Raw genomic sequence first — 16,953 nt, 5'->3', positions numbered from 1 at the left:
GGAGTAGTTTGTCTAATTAGGCTAAAAACAACCCATAATGCAACACTTTCGATGCTATACAGGCTCGTAGTTTCTCGGAAACATTCGGATTCCCGAAATAATTGCAAAATAAAGAAGCAATAAAGACCAGATTGTATATCTTATTAATATTTCATTACATTTTCTTATTTATTTATTTTTTAATTTATAAGAATATTGATTTAATTACTTGCATTTTACCTTTTCATTTTTCCTCTCAAATTGTTTTTAGCACTATTATCCCTCTGACATTATATAGCCTAATATAGCCTGCTATAGCCTACATGTATAAACTATATTATACTGTACTTTGTGTTTGACTTTTCCATTAAGATGATAACCCTGTCATGTATTGATATGCTATACAGTCTCGTAGTCCTTTCGGAAACTTTCGTATTCCCAAAATAATTGCAAAATAAGGAAGCAATAAAGACCAAATTGTATATCTTATTAATATCATTACATTTTCTTATTTATTTTTTAATTTATAAGAATAGTGACTTAATTACTTGCATTTTTATCTTTTTTTTAATTTTTCCTCTCAAATTGTTTTCAGCATTATTATTTTTCTCTGACATTAGGCTATAATTATAATTATTAATTATAGCTTATTTTGTAAATTGTAAATTGTACATTTTTATTCTTATTTTATTCTAACGTTTTATCTATTTCTTTATTATTATACTGTCTGACTTGCACCAACAAAAAACAAAGAAAATTCCTAGTGTATACCTCTTACACCTGGCAATAAACACCATTCTGATTCTGATTCTGATTCTGATTCTGATAATATAGCCTAATATAGCCTACATGTGTAACGGTGCAAATAAGAGTGTTTTGTTAATATAGTTAAATTCATGTTTAATTTGGGACAACCAACCATTGTTCCTGAAGAGCTTTTATTTTATAAACAGTGCATCTAGCATTGCGGACAGCCAGGGCTTTTATTTTGAATTGCATGCTGGTGCACTGTGGGTAACCTAAAGCAGAAAGAGACTGTCATGCTGTGGTTGGAGCGAGCTGTGCCGACCACCTTAACAATATTCCTGTCTGGTTGTGTGTGTCCCATTAACACAGAGGAATAAATACCGAAGTGCTCCATCCACCTCCACTCCCGTGCCATAAATGGGTGAACATGCAGAACAGAAACAGAGTGGTCACACATGTATAGACTACTGTACTTTGTGTTTGACTTTTCCATTAGGATGATAACCCTGTCATGTATTGATGTGCTTAATAATAATGTAAGTTTCACAAAGTTCTGTGACCTTCCTGTTTTATGAGGATCATTAAGTTGCAGTACTGACCAATCTTTAATATCTCAAGTACGACCGCAACCGAAAGTCTCGAACACTTTAGGCCCCAAAGTGGCAAACATTGACAAAATCCTCCCCTCTATCTTAAATCAATGTTATCTTGGCTAAAAAAGCCAGAGAGGTATTTTCTTTTATGTGCTAAGGCTGTCAAGTTGTCCCAATACACAAAGCTGGAGATGACATTGATTCACCTTTCATTTGGAATTCTGCCAGGCATTCGGCCATTGATTTTTCACTAGGGGGCGAGATATGAAAAATGTGCCATTTTTTAGTATCACATCCGAGCCAGTCGTACGCTGTTGTTCACATGGCATGCAGGTGTTTCTCTGGCCACTCATTCACTCATGTATGTGTACATGCATTCATACTCACGTCCTCACACACGGCATACGTGGACACACATATTCACAGCTGCTCACAGCCACGTGTGCAGACACGAATGGCAGACATCACTTTTCCAATACCATCTCCTCAACCAGACAGCTCACAAATGGACAATCGTCCTTATCAGCACATCCAGTGTCTCTACTCCATTTTCCCTCCTGTGCTAAACTGTTCAACAGACCTTTCTCGTGTAATTGGATGTGAGTCACATCAACGACGGCATATTGAAGGTCCCAAAAATGTAAAAAATTGTGTGATTTTGAATGCTATGTGCCATTGTAAACATATCCAATTACCTTGATTTTACAAAGAAAAGTACATCAGATGACTTTAATATTCAGTTACATTAAAGATAAAGTCCAATAAATCAGTCGTGGATTAGGAGATGGTAGGATTTGAGATTGGTTAAGAGCTGGAGGTAGATAGGATGAAGGGACATCGTCCTTAACTGTCAGCAACAAGGATATCTCCAGTCATTGTGGAATGAAACAGCTTGCCAGCTTCCTCAGGGACTTTATAAGCATGTGCTCTGTTAAAAGGTGCAAATAAGGGTATGCTTTTATTTTATTATTTTGATAAACTGTGAAATAAGACTGTTGTGAGTTCATATAATACTATTTGAATCAACTTAAGACCAAAAAAATAGCACAAATACCGCATATTGATTATTTCTTTGGGATCTCCAAAGTGCTCCACTTTAAGAGCATTGAGAACATGTCAACACTTACTTTGTGGTTAGGGAGGTAAGCAGAAAACCTCTAGCAATTGAGGCTTTCAGTCTAAAGCCTGATGGCCTAGCCAGTAAAAATCAATACAGCCTACACTTGTGCTAGTCAGAAAATATTCTCACTCGAGTAAACAGTGTGAATTAAGGATAAAATATCATATACTGACTGCAAAGTGTCTTTTTTTTTATGTACCAGTAAACATATGGTATTATAAGTCTGCAAAAGCCAGTGGGAAGTGAGCCGCAGCACTGCTTTACTGTGGCATTTTGTGCCGCGCAAGCATGTTCTTGGGCAGCGTCGGGGGCCGGGGTGGCTTATGAGCTTGCGTAACAACTCATTAATAAAGTGGATACGGGGCCAGAGTCACATCTTCAGCACATTTCATGAACTCGCCCCAGTTTGCAAATGCCATTCAAAATGATGCAGCGCTGACGGCCAGAGCTCTTTCTGTCCACCCAAGTCATATCTCTAAGTGGAGATCCATGCTTAAGCATATGGGCCAGAGAAAGAACCCCCCCCCCCTGCAAGATCCAGGCTGTAATAAGAGGAGCCAAACATCTCTGGCAATTTTTCACAATGACTCAGCCATCAATCACAGCAACCAGCTCTGTGAAAATGGGCTGAATTCTTGCTTTCTCCCTGCAATATGTTACAGCAGGATATTGTGAAATCCAATAGGCAAACATGGTGAGAGATAAGTATTACAATTAATTTATTAGTCCACTGGGAAAGTCTAGAAGTATATGATGAATTTGGTAAACTAGGTTTATAGCTGTCATGTAGTGATATACTTTTTTTAGGTGTAATATTCACTTATTATATTGTGCAAATCATCCAGGCCTTGAATTAAGTTTATGTATGTATTCATTTGCATTTCAATTCAGTCCCTTATCTGTGTGTGGTTGAACTATTCTACTTAGAAAATTTACCTGTTCATCCTTTAATTTGTTCATTTAATTTTCACAATGTACTGTCAAATGCCAGACCCTGTCTGTAAATAGTTCCCTCCAATAAAACAGCTGACCAGCACAAAACAACAGTGAACATTTAGAAAGCTAAAGACCCTGACAGTTCTCTCAGGAGTTGGCTGACTAGGCAAGTAAATATTGAGCTTACCTTCATCAGGCAGGTATAGGATGCTCAAGTTGCTCCGTGTCTGCTGGAAGCTTAAGTCGGCAGGTTTGCTAACGCTGGCTATAAAAAATTGATAAGCAAATAGTTTCTGTGGGATTTGTCCTTCTGTCCCCGTCTCAAGCTCTCAAACCAAAATCATTTGGGCAACAACAGCTTGAATAAGCATCGATGCAGAGCATTGATAGAGTTTGCTATATATAAATGTGCACTGAGTTTTGCTAAGATACCTAAAAATTAGAATTAAGATGACTATATACATGTACAAACTGCATTTTCAATTGATCATAGTTATGTGTTTTTAATATTTAAAGCTTTTGTTGACCACTTGGGGGCAGCAGAACAAGCTCTAAACACCATATTGATCTATCATCACCTTAAAAAGTTGTTGTGGTGAACATGTTGCCTATTTACACATCCAGCAGACACGGTGCAACATAAGCATTTATTTGGTCATTTGATGCGATATTAAAGGTGCAGTGCGTAGGATTTGGCGGATTTCGCAACCAAAAGAAACTTTTCCCGTGTGTCAAGCGAGAACTACGGTGGCTGACGCGAAAAGTGAATGGCCAGCGTTTGTTTTGTCTGTTCTGGGCTACTGTAGAAACATGGCGACCAGCTCCGTATGAAGATATAAACGGCTCATTCTAAGCTAAGGAAAACACAACTCTTATTTTCAGGTGATTATACACTAAAAAAACAAAACATAGTTATTAATATTATAATCCATTTTTGCCAATAGATCCCTCTAAATTCTACACACTGTTCCTTTAAAATAAAAAAATATTTATTAGTAAAGTCAAATATTGAATATAATAATATCCCCAATTACATTTGTTCTCTATTGCTGAATAATGTGCAGATTACCAGTTGCTACGGCGTGAAACACTACAATATTTTGACTTAATAGTGACTTTATATGACAGGGCATACTTACCTCTCTTCATGTCCTCTGCCAGGATGAATGGTCCGGGTGACTTTCACTCGTCTCCTGCTTAGCTTATCAAACTCATGTGAAACATACAGTATCTGTAAAGAATTCATTGGTTACACCAGCAATGATATTGAAATATTTATTACAGCTTATGAAATCACTGCTTCTATTGTAAAGCAGACCAGAGCATACAGAGCACATCCACTGTTGCTGGGCCAAAATTTATTTGGCACTAAAATGGACAGAGGGCTAATGAGGGGTATTAACTGATAATTAAAAAAAAATGAATTGATCGTTCCATCATTTGGAGGTCCTTTCGCTGATATCCATATAAAAGAGTTCCACGACCGGGACAAAACTTTTGTCGTAGCTAAGTGATAAATCTTAGTCAGTAATTTATTTGTTGGCAAACAAGTTTCACTGTTACAACAAATATTAGTTATGAGGTCATTCAACTTGGAAACCATTACAAAAAGGAATAAATAAGAAGCCATAATCATAGCCAATAATAAAAACTTATCTGTGCCACTAAACTTACTTCCATCCTCCATGTTATTACTGTTTATTTAAACAAATAAATAAATATATTTCTCCTCGAGGAAGAAAAACAAAAAACACTTCCAGTTTTTCTCACTCCAAAAGCTCTTTCTTTAATAAGTAAAACAACCATCTTTCTTTTTTTTTGTACAAGTGCCTAGTGCTCATCAATGTTCAATTTGTTCTCTTTCCGAGAAGCACAAGCGTTTTCTGAATGCCAATAGAGATGCAGAATGCACTATGAACCTTTCCGAGGGACACCTCATGATTAACTTGGACTTATTCTGTCTCCTTCACGATCTGTGAATCAGAGCTCTGCTATCTACACAGTAAAAAAAAAGAAAAAAAAAAGGGAAAAGAAATCAAACTGAAACAGAAAATGGACCTGAAAACAAAGATGAATATGTAGCACGGAAATGCCTGCACGATAAGTGTTTTGTTGTGATATTTTTTGTGTTATTTTGCTTCTATTTAGATGGTCATTTCTTGGAAAGTGATAAAAGAGGAAAACATAATAAACAGACTGGTACCAGAAACCCAGAGAGGCCAGCACAACAGAACAAAATTGCTCCTAACCACTACATTTACAGAGACAAAGGGTTTGCTCGGAACAAAAAAAGCTTACTATTGTGTGCAATGCTAGTTATCTGTACAATTACATAGAAATATCTCATAATTATCTTATTAGTTTTTTTTCTCCCTCTTTTAACAACTGTTATTACAGTAAAATGAAAGAAAAAAAGAACAGCTATGCTTGAAAGCATATGATCAATAATTCCTTCATGGCAATTGTTCAAAATGTGTGTGTTTGTGTTGTTGTTGTTTTTTGTCTTTTTTTCATTGAAGGGACACTTCAGCAAACAAAATGTGCTGCAACTCACCAAAGAGGAAGAAAATCTTTCAAAAAGTCAATATAGATACAGAAGTATAATAAAATAGTCCTTTTTTTAAATTTCCCATTTATTCTGGTGAAGTCTATAGTTTAGACTTGTATAGTTTGGGGGCTATGCAGTTCATTTCGACTGTCAGACTATAGCTCTGAGACCTAAAAATCCTGTGTGAGTAATTGTCTCTTTTCACACAGACAAAACACGCCAAACCACACAGGGTTGGAGGAGGGGGGGAACACAACATCAACAGATTCCCGCAATGTTTAACCAAATATAGTCACATATTAGCCCCCATACCAAGCAATTATTATCCTGTCCGTGGCCAGTAACAGCGAGAGTACAGTCATTTGCTCTCTCTCTCTCAGTCTTCGGGACACGGAATAAAAAGAAAGGCTACCACTGCCAACGACTGATGGTACAAGGGGACACGGGGAAGAGGACTACGGTAATAGGAGGGACACTGGAGGAGTGGGGAGGGGGAACGTTGGGCCTATAGGCTGGTGACCAGGTGCGAGGGCTCCGGCTGGGCCTCTTCTGGAGATAGATCCTCTTTGTTTGGGGGCACGATGAAGCCATCGCTGCTGCCCCGCCCCAGGTGGTAGTAGGAGTGCAGCTGATGGAGGTGGTTACGCGAGCCCAAGTTGGGCATGCTCTTGTAGTAAACGTCGTCCGAGCTGGCCTCTGGGCTCTTGGCGTCCCCGCCGTCCTTGGAGCCGTCGGCAGATTCTGCGGACACGTCGGGCAGGCCGGGCAGCATGGGCATGCTGGTATAGAGGGAGTCTCTCTGGTGGTTGTGGCCGGGTGACGAGCCCTCGTCCTCGGTGTGCTCGTTAGTGAGTAAGGGAAAGAAGCTTTCGCTGTTCTCCTGGGGGATCCGCCTCCGAGACGAGGAGGAAGCGGTGGCGGACGAGAAGGGGTGGTGGGGCAGCGGGAGGGGTGGCGGCGCTGACTGGTGGAGGTGATTGTTAAGGTTGTCCACCGCCTGCAGTGCCGGGAGCGGTCTTTGAGGCAACAGCGGGGCATTGGACTCCTCGCGGATTAACTCCAGGCCCAGGCCTTCGTCGTGATGCGGACCAAAGGTGGAATGGTCGTCCAGGCTCAGCGCCACGTTCATGCCCATCCCCACTCCCAAGCCCATCCCGTAGCCGCTGTCTTTGCCACCATTGCTAACGTTATTGACCAGCTTATTCATAAGGTTCCGGTTGTGCTCGGTCGAGCGCTCGTGGGAATTGTTGAGGTAGGAGGGGATATAATTGGAGGTGAGCTCTTTCAGGATCTTCTTTTCCAGGGTGGTCTCCTTGTGGTTGTAACCCCGATCAATGATCTGGACGCAGTCACTCATGTACTCGGCGCTGGCGATGCTGTAGCTGTTGCCATGGTTACCATTCAGTGGTAGAGTATCCATGACACTTGTATCCCGGGCATTGTTCAGGATTCCCTCTGGAATGACAAACATGGGTTGGGTTGGGGGGTAGAGTGGGCGAATGAGAAGGGTGAAGTCTGATGGGATGTAATTGCCACAGCTAAATGTCAGCCATTTTTAACAAACACAAATTACAGCCATCAAATACTGTAGCCCTTTTATTCTGAAATACGTCCTGACCTCTCGGCACGTAATGTCAGCCACAATTCTACAAAGTGCACTTTGTGGAAACAAAGACCCTACAGTATTTGGATTAGGTAAGATAAGGATAAAATATACTGCAAATATGATCATCATACACACTTACCTTGTTACAAAAATAACATTTTATAAGACCCAATTTCACTCTTCATTAAATTTTACAGATTATTCCATGGCAGTGGTGAAAACACTGATATATGTACGACACGCATTAACACAAAGCACAAGCACAACACAGAAACACAAAGCTTAGATGCAAGCAAGCAGAGACAGAAATAGCCATGCATTTAACACTTAACACAAAGCAGAGCAACAGCTGTAAATTTGGACCCCAGCCATATTGTCCCATGTGAGCAATGTTAACATTGTAATACTGGAAAAAATATAATTTATTAATGTCTGCTTTGTCCGTGTGAACATCACTTGCCCTCTCTCTAGACATGAATTAGTTAAAACAGTTCAGTATCAACCCACACTGGAAGGAATAAGACTTTCTGTTCTCTCTGTTGCGTGAACATGTAGAGTTCATATTTTATCAGTTTGACCAAGTCCATCCCATCAGCATCAAAGCCAGACTTTTTGACGATAATTCAAAACTACATCAGACAAGGCCATCCGGCTTGTTAAAAGTGTCAAGCCCACAAGTTTTGTCCTCTTGAAAATTTGACACGACTCATTTCTGAGACCTTCAAAAAGTGTATTGGCTTGATCAAAGTGAATAGTTAAAAAAAAAAGTGTATGAACAAAGGCACAGATGTTCAATATCCACTGAAAAGAGTACAGATCAATTTATATCGATGTGCCTTATGAAATGTTGAGGTGAGTCTGAATGTTGACTGTAATTGGATTAGCTTATTCAGAGGGTGATACCAAACAGGCCGATGAATATTCGCCTGTAAGAAGCAGCAAATGCCTGAAGTCTTTTTTATTTTTTTTTACATCACGTAGTGCACACTACAATAAGCAGCGGAATCCAGGATGTGATTTAAACTGATTTTTACAGGTCTATTTGAAATGGTGAGGGCCTTTGTCATAAAAGAATGCTATTACTTCCAAAGGGAATGACATTTTGTTTTCATTACGCCTTTGTCAGCATCGAGTGAAAAGAAAGTAAAGCCAAAGTCAATTACATTTGATAAGCAATGTTTAGTTTGACTCCCATACTTGTCTCTCTGTAGGGCTCTTTTTTAGGGACAGCATGAGGGGAAGGAAAGAAGAAAAAGAAAACACAATAAGCATAACAGTGACAGGTAGAAGAGAAATGTGCACATACAGTATGCCGATGACGCATCAAGAAAATGTTTCTGGAATGCAATCGCTTCATGTCACCATGCAAATTTTTTGCGTACCGACAGAAAGAACAACAACATGTTTATTAACAAATGTAGAAGAAAAGACGTTTTGCAGAATCCTTGGGGTAAAACATGGCAACGGTACTTGAGCGTCAAATGCACCAGTAAATCTTTTGAGGCATTAGCATTTTCATCCTTACGGATATTTCTTTTACATCTACGGCAATGTAAGTGAATTATAGCCCTCTGTCACGAGCTGCGATGCAGCACTTGTATTGCATACATAAATTATCCCCTGATCAAAGCTCCCTGTGAGTTTTATCTCAGTTTTACACGAGTTTCTCAGTTTTACAGACTCACAAAGTTACAGCGATCTCGTATTGAGTGCCGAGCGTTGGAATAAAATAATAACAGCTCTGCACAGAGCAAAAATAGCATTTCAATAGTCAGACTGATCCCAGATTAAAGTGGATTTCTTGTCTCTTGCTGATCAGAGATGGTTTCTGTAACTCAGATCTAATATTTGTATTAGTGTTATAGTCAAAGATCAATATATTGAAAAACCATCTTCCCAAAAAAGCAAAATATTTTTTTAGATCAACTCGACTTAATAATACGTATTTTAAATATACGAAGTGGCAATTATTACAATTAAAAGTGTCAAATAAGATGGCAATTTATTCTTTGAAGGAGGCGGAAAACTATTTATGCTGAAAATATTAAACACTAGGAGAATCAAATTAATGGCAATCGTCATGTTTGCTCTTCAGACTATTCTTTTCGGTGCAATACAAATTAATTGCATTTAAATTTAAATATCAGATCCAATTGCAAACAATGTTTGACAATCCAACAGCAGCATAAAGAGAAAGAAATGCTCAAACTAAAAACGGAGAGACAGAAGACATGGCACACAAGCTTCACTGACGACATTAGAGCACATTTAAAATAAATGACTGGGGATGTATCTGGCTCACTAAGGGCACCCGTTCTTCATCATTTTTTTACAATGTCTATGTCGGCTAAACAGCCATGTCTGGGTGTGACTTGCATGTCCTCACCAGAAGCCGAGATACACCCCCAATGAAAAACCCCACAGCAGAACAAACCTGTAGGGTTTTTGTGACAAAGTTTGTTCAATGCTAACACACAACATCTAGAGCAGTGTTTTCTTAATCAAAGCCCTGTAAAAACCCTCAAGGGTGAACACTGGCATTTTCAGCTTAGTGCAAGTCCGTTACTTTTAACTCCCCAATCATAAAGTTGCTTCCTGGAACAAAGATGTGCAACCTCACAGTTTCTCCAGGACTAGACATGAAGAAAACACTGCCCTAGCCACAATGTTAAAGAATGAAAAGAAGCTAGCACACCTTGTGTGTTGTACATGCCCAGAGGGTTGTTATAGACTGCCGATTCCCCAAGCAATGTATTATAGGGATTGTTAGTGCCATGAGGACGTAGGAGTGCATTAGGTATAAGATGGTTAGCCATAGCCCCTGGAGCAGCCAGAAAGAGACAGAGTGAGACAGAAAAAAAAAAACAGAAGAGCGTAGAGACAGAAAAAAAGGTAGGTGGGTAGATAAATTGAGATATAGACAGAGAGAAAGAGAGAGAACATACATATCAGTTGGGCAGATGCAGCTGAGCAATGACAGCCATTAACATCCAAATGATCACATGATCATTAATGTGAGGGGATTTGCTACATGAAAGTGGCAGAGCTGAACTGACATGGCTAATGGGGCCGATGGAAAGTGTGTTAATTGTATTGTTAATGCCGGCCATTAGTGTTAAGCCTGTTTTTTTGTGCTCCACATTCAGGCGGCATATTCGTGTTAAGAGACATAAATTACAAAGAAGCACCGACATGGCCAACACAACACATGTACTGTTACATTTCTACACTCAAACGGGACAGAATACAATAATCACTCGGGGACACGGTTTTGGTCTTTGAGGCTGAAGTAATAACATGAAAAAGAAAGTGCTCTAAATTCTTTTAATTGACTGTTTGCTAAACACCTTCCCGGAACAGAGATTGCAGTGATTAGCAATGGCAGACCTGTCAAGCTTTGGATTTCTCCACATGATGAAGCGGTGCGTGGGGCTACTCAGCCTTTATCCTGATACAATACATTTTGGGGTTTTGGTGTCTTTTTTTTTCAACCTTTCAAAGACCAAGAACACAAGAGCAAAAAATGGTTGCAAAAGAAGGGTGTTGGTCTGCTTTGTAGGATGCAGTTGTTAGCATGTACTAACTAGCTTACTACCTACAGTAGTGTTATTTACAAAGCCAAGGAGAACATTTTTGATCTATATTAGTATAGGGGGTTACCGGTTACGTAAAAAAAAAAACACAGTTCTCGACATATATATCCACTGTGTAGTATTTCCCCATAGACTGTATATAAAGATGAACGACATGAAGCTCCTCAAAAGTGAAGCCAAAACATTGTGATTGTTCCCTGGTGGCTGGTTGCAGTATAGGTACTAAATCCTGCCCCCTCCATGTTAGCGGATGGGGCACGGGCCAAACTAAAAAGTGGGGGTGAGACGTCATTGATTGACAGCTGCTCTGAGTGAAGTAGTCGTGCAGCCGGAGGCTCGGGAACTGTACGAGAGGAGATAGAACTTTACCGTTCCATAAACCGTCAGCAGTCTGTGTAATAGAACATGTGTCAATTTGATCATAAATGTAGTTATAGAGGTATTATGGTTAGTTGTTGTGTCTTTCTAACCGTGGTGCTAATGTAGCAGCGAGGTGGCTCACGCTAACAAGTTGCAGCCCTGCTCGGCTTCTGATTGGCTCAGGCTTGTGTGTGTGGGCGGGATCTCGATACCGCGGCTCCAGCCCCTTCGATCACGATGATAAAATGTCAACTCCCGAAACCAGGATATTTTGACTTCACTTTTGTACAGTTGGAGGAAGTGGAGACGCGTTGTCCATCTATATATACAGTCTATGTATTTCCCCAATATGTGGACGCAGGTCCTGGATGCTATTAGAGTTTAGGCTAACATTAGCGGTTCCTTATTGAATAACTCCACGAGATGGCTTTACATCTGAAGATGACGTTCAAGTGCAAACATTATGTTTGAAATATGAAAAGGTATGTAAGCTAAGAAGTAAAACTGGGGTTATGTTAGAAGAAAAATAACTGTCAGCCAACAGGCTATTTTCCCTATACTTACTATACTATACTATACTATACTATACTATTATACTATACTCCTACAACTGATAAAACATGCCAGTGAAAGCAGTCCTTTCAACCTGCAAAACTGTCTAGAAGTGAGAAGCCTGCTTTCATATACCTCTTTGTGAAATCAAGGTTGAAATTAAAAATGAACTTAGAATTCTGAGTGGTAAATCTGCCACCATTGTGTCTTCTCTATTATAACTGCTTGTGGTATTTTCTTATGAACTAAAGTAGTATAATAGTTTCTCCAAAGAGCAAAGTTCAGATTTTTTCTGATTTTCCTAAGTGCCATGGCTGAAATAACCTCCCAAGTAACATGTCCTCTCTTTTGGTGAAGATCGTCATTACTTTGCTTCGACCTCGCCTCCTCCGCACAAACAGAACAGAAGCTCATTTTCTATTTATGCGATACTTGTCCTCAGATACTTGCTGCCAGGATCTTGCCCGAGTGACTCATCAGTTTCCCAACCACATAGCAGCACACCAAAGCAACCTTCACAGCCTGAGCCCTGTGATTAGCTGCAGATTTTGAGGGCTGCAATCTTAAACATGAATGGTGCAGATTCCCTGATGTTTGTTTTTCTTTGCTGCTGATAAAAATAATTTATTTTCAAGTGTTTGAATACATTATGCGGAATATCAAGTATGCTGGAAACGCTCACATTCATTTCCTGTTTACATGATTTCCCCCCAGTCGACATGATATGATGCTATTATTTTTAAATCTCAAGACTTATGAGGGGCGATACATGCGTGTGCTTCCAGTATGCGCTATGCCACAGCGGGGAAACATCTTTTATCTGAGGTACGAGTACACAGCAATTAGATCCTCTGGCAGAGTGCACTGTTCTTTTCTAATGCTCTGAATCTGTCAAACCAATGGAGAAAGATTCTTATATTACCTTGTGAATCTCCCCATCTTTTCAAAAGTTGGTTCAATACTTTTTGAGGGTGGTCTTATTGCAGAAATGTTTTCTATATTGGGACTCTTTAATGTAATTTCACTGCTGATTTAGGCTCATCGTTCAGCATTAATCAAATGTTTTGTCTGATTTTAGTATTAATTAGGCGTATTATACTTTTGCTTAGAAATCTGAATTTTCTTTTGATTTTTAAAAAACAGTAATTTGCTGTTGCATGCCCTAATTACAGTGCCTTCCATAAACACCAGCCCCTTTTGAATTCCCCCAATGACAGATCCCCCACTTATTGTGTCTGTGTTTGATAAATTGGACAATTTCCCAAAAACGCTCTGATTGTGTGGTGCAATAACCCAGAATGCCGGGGAGAAATTGAACATGCAATGCTATCAAGATGATTGCATGACTCCGCTCTCGAGAGGAGCGCAGCAAGAGTGTCAGCTGCGAGCTCGCTCTCAGGTGTCGAAGGGAGGAGGGAGAATCAAAAGGACAAATCAGCGAGAAATATTCGCTCCTCAACTCATAATTCCTTAATAACAACACGGGGAGCTGGCTAGGATAAGTGCAATTGTATTTGCATCTGTTCCTCGTGACACTTGTGATGGCGGAACTCACTTCCCAGCACACTCTTGAGCTCTTGTGAGTGTTGTTTCTATCAAACCCAGCACAGTGAGAAGCCAGGGGACTAAAATTAATAATTTCTAGCTCCGCTTTTTGCCTTTATGGAAGTTCCTTGTATGCTTTTCTTCAACTCCCGACCTACAGCCCCACTTCCCGCCCCAATTTAGCCGCTCCACAATGGATAAAGGCTGTGTCTGTTGATGGTGCTAAGCTGAGTGCCTAATTATTGAGATCTTGACACTTCCTCCCTGTGTCGAACATTAATCCATCATTGTAACTATGCATTAGTGTCGACGCAAGCAGGCGCCCAGAGCGAATTTAGAGAGCAAGCAGTGTGGAACTGGAGCCCTCCATCACGAGATGCGATGAGTGGGGAAAGTGTTAGGGATGGATGCCAGCCAGGGCGGTATTTGCCACTTGATGTCAGATGTAGTCTGGTATCTATTTTCTGTATAACCTGAGAGACTCCGAAGTTAACTCTATTCACTGCGCCGCTGTCAAATGCATTATGGTAAAATACTTTTTATTAACGCGTTCCTGAGAGGGGAATTCTGCTGAATTGATTTTCAGGTTGTTTTTCTGCACTTTTCCTGAGAGTAAGCCCAGTTTCCCTTTCAAGGTTTTTGCAGTCGAAGTTGTATTGCTTGACAGGGGGAAAAAAATAAAGAGGTAATTTTATCAACTTTATCAAATGGCCAAAAAATTTAATTTTCATAAACAATTTGATTTGATTACATTCACTCAATTGTATTTTTTTTAAGATTAAATGAAATTAAATCCTTTCCGTAGACTTTTCTTCTTTAAATTACTAGACGGTAGAAATGATTTGTTGATGCTTCAAAATAAAAGACGTGATAAACAATTTTCTGAAGCAGCATGACACCAAAGAAGGATTCTATCCTTTCAATATCTGCCTCGTATTCACAATCACGTTCTCTTTCATCCAGGCAAAACTGTTGACAAACGCGCCGAGCAATTTGAGTAGTTGCTTCGCTATTGACGGCAGTTCCGGTACGTTTAATTTCTCATATTTAAGAACTCGCTTTAATATTTTGGTGATAAGTAACAGTTGCGTAGGAAATGTGTCTCTTACTTGGACTTTTAATCATTTGGAGTATCTGAAGGCAAACTATTGTGTAATGACTGATTTACCTTGACTCGAGGTTTGTGGTTGAAAGCTTTGATGGGTTTTGATTCTCTAAAGTCTTATTAAATGAAAAGGGACTGTACATACAATTTGTGAAATTAGAGAAGCTTTTGTGAAAAATTGTATTTTGCAGTGGTTATAAAGTCTAAGGCGAAGGCCGGTGTATTGTGGAGAGATTCAAGTAAATATTTTCAGCGTGACCAAGTACCTCTGTTGAGTGATGCGGAGCTGTTGATGTCGCCGGTCATAAAAGAGGACTCTGACTGTTTTCTGACTGTGTCGTTCCACATTCGACGGATGCGGCTCTGCAGAGACAAACAACATGTCATAACACATCAGAAAATATTCACTCTGGACACTGTCAGTAATACAGCTGAAAAGTAAAAGCATGCACATGGAGGATAAATGAATTTAAATGGAAGTCATATACAGCATTATTGAATATTTCTGAGGTTCTATTACAAACATACACTCTGAGATATGAAGCAAAAAGAGACTTTTTAATCTTTTTGAAGCCATGAAACATGTCAGCTGTGGGGATAAGTAGCATCCAATTAAAGATGAGCACTAGTACTGGGATAGGTGGAGTCAATAATAAAGTCATCAGTCAAGCTCTTCCGAAAAGGCTCAATCCAAGAGGGTTCATCCTGGTTAATTATGATATGAGTCCCACGGGCTGTTGCACAAGCTAAGGGTCTGGGTATCCAACCACGGAGCGGACTACTTTCTGTCCTGTGCCAGAGGGGCTTGGCAGAGGATTTCAGATTGATACATAACAGATTTGGTGATGTCGAAAAGAAAATAATGTGTGAAATGTTTCGTGATGAATTGCTGTACTGAAAGGATAATTCCAGTTGATTACAACCAAGGTTTTGTGGTTTTGGTTATCATTCCTATCATTAATACCACTGCACTGAAGTATCATCTTTACACTGCAGCAATTTATTGTGAACCACATGCAAAAAAAAAAAAAAAAAAAATCACATTATAGCAGGATCCAAGCTAAACATTATTGGACAGGTTTAAAGCAGCAGTAGGCAGAATGGTTTTGGCATCATTTGGCAAAAATTCCATAATAACCTTTCATCATATTGTAATTCAAGAGAGAGATAACTAAACTTCTGCACCTCCTCATGGCTCTGTTTTCAGGCTTTAAAGAATCTAGCCCGTGAGGGGAGACTTTGGCCAATCACAGGTCATTTCAGAGAGTTTTCCTATTGAGCGTTCCTATTGGCTGTGCTCCTGCTGGTGGCCGGTGCTTGGTATTTCCTCAACTGATCTCAACATGGCGGCCGGCTCTCATTTTACAGCTAAACAGTTTACTAAGAGATGTTTCTGAAAACATTTGAGGTGAGAAATAGGCATTACAGTAACAGAATATTAATTCATATTTGATCAGCGCTGCCTAGTTTGACTGTTTGATCGGAGTTTGTGATTGACATCTGCTCAGAGCCGTTAAGGCTCCAGCTCGGCTCTCATTGGTTGTTTTCCTCCGGTCTGCGAAATCTTGCAGATGCCATTAGAAGCACCGGAGGACACCAGAGGACACAGAGGCACATTTTTTTTCTCAGATTACCTGTCTCATGCACTACCGTCAGGATATAGTGACCGTTTTATAAAAATAACTATTATTAATCATTTTTGCTCCAATTCTACCTACTGTTGCTTTAAGAGCAAAGTGACGCAATGAAGCATTTAAGTTTTTCTGTAATTGCCGTCAACACCACAGACAGGTTCCAGCTTAACTAAGTCATTGCCACTGCCATCATCATTAACTAAATTGGGAGCAACTGTCACAGCACCTCACCTCCAAATCCTCCATTAAGGGGTGACATTCAGACCGCGAGCATGTTTTTTATTCATAAAAGCTTAATCATCGTATCATAAATGATGTGGGAAAAAAAATAAAAAATGCCCACGCAGAGGTGCTATGATCACTCAGACGAATATGTCGTTTTTAGGCACTTCTGTGTCAACCCCAGGTGACACGCTGCTCATATATCCTAACGGGAACATACAGTGACACAGACGATCCCATTAACATATTGTACGTCATGTTGTCCCCGGCGCTGGAGACACAGATGGGTTGGAAATGACACCGCTGACTTCTTCTTCTTGTTTTTTTGGACAGATAAAAACTTGAACCGTTCACAGCCAGCGGGTTGGAGTGTACTTTGCTGATTACACATTCATTTAGAAGCCTCGAAGTAA

General features: G+C 39.8%; 1 protein-coding gene across 14 annotated transcripts in view; it reads right to left on the bottom strand.

The window, feature by feature from the left end:
• Positions 1–4,636: 4,636 nt before the first annotated feature.
• Positions 4,637–16,953, bottom strand: part of LOC141761153 (adhesion G protein-coupled receptor L3) — a 234,608-nt gene continuing 222,291 nt past the window's right edge. For 4 of the 14 annotated variants that reach the window (XM_074624434.1, XM_074624436.1, XM_074624440.1 and 1 more), the window contains 4 exons: positions 14,951–15,047; positions 10,225–10,350; positions 8,727–8,744; positions 4,637–7,378 (listed from right to left, as the gene is read on the bottom strand). In XM_074624434.1, coding sequence (XP_074480535.1) covers positions 6,429–7,378; positions 8,727–8,744; positions 10,225–10,350; positions 14,951–15,047 — 1,191 coding nt within the window. In that variant the 3' untranslated portion in view covers positions 4,637–6,428. Of the gene's footprint in view, positions 7,379–8,692; positions 8,745–10,224; positions 10,351–14,950; positions 15,048–16,953 lie in introns of all 14 variants that reach the window. The other 10 variants (XM_074624442.1, XM_074624443.1, XM_074624444.1 and 7 more) reach the window with 5 other exon arrangements.

This window comes from Sebastes fasciatus, chromosome 22, assembly GCF_043250625.1.
Source record: "Sebastes fasciatus isolate fSebFas1 chromosome 22, fSebFas1.pri, whole genome shotgun sequence".
Taxonomy (NCBI): domain Eukaryota; kingdom Metazoa; phylum Chordata; class Actinopteri; order Perciformes; family Sebastidae; genus Sebastes; species Sebastes fasciatus.
The sequence above is the reverse complement of the archived record's forward strand: the minus strand, read 5'-3'. Positions and strand labels throughout refer to the sequence as shown.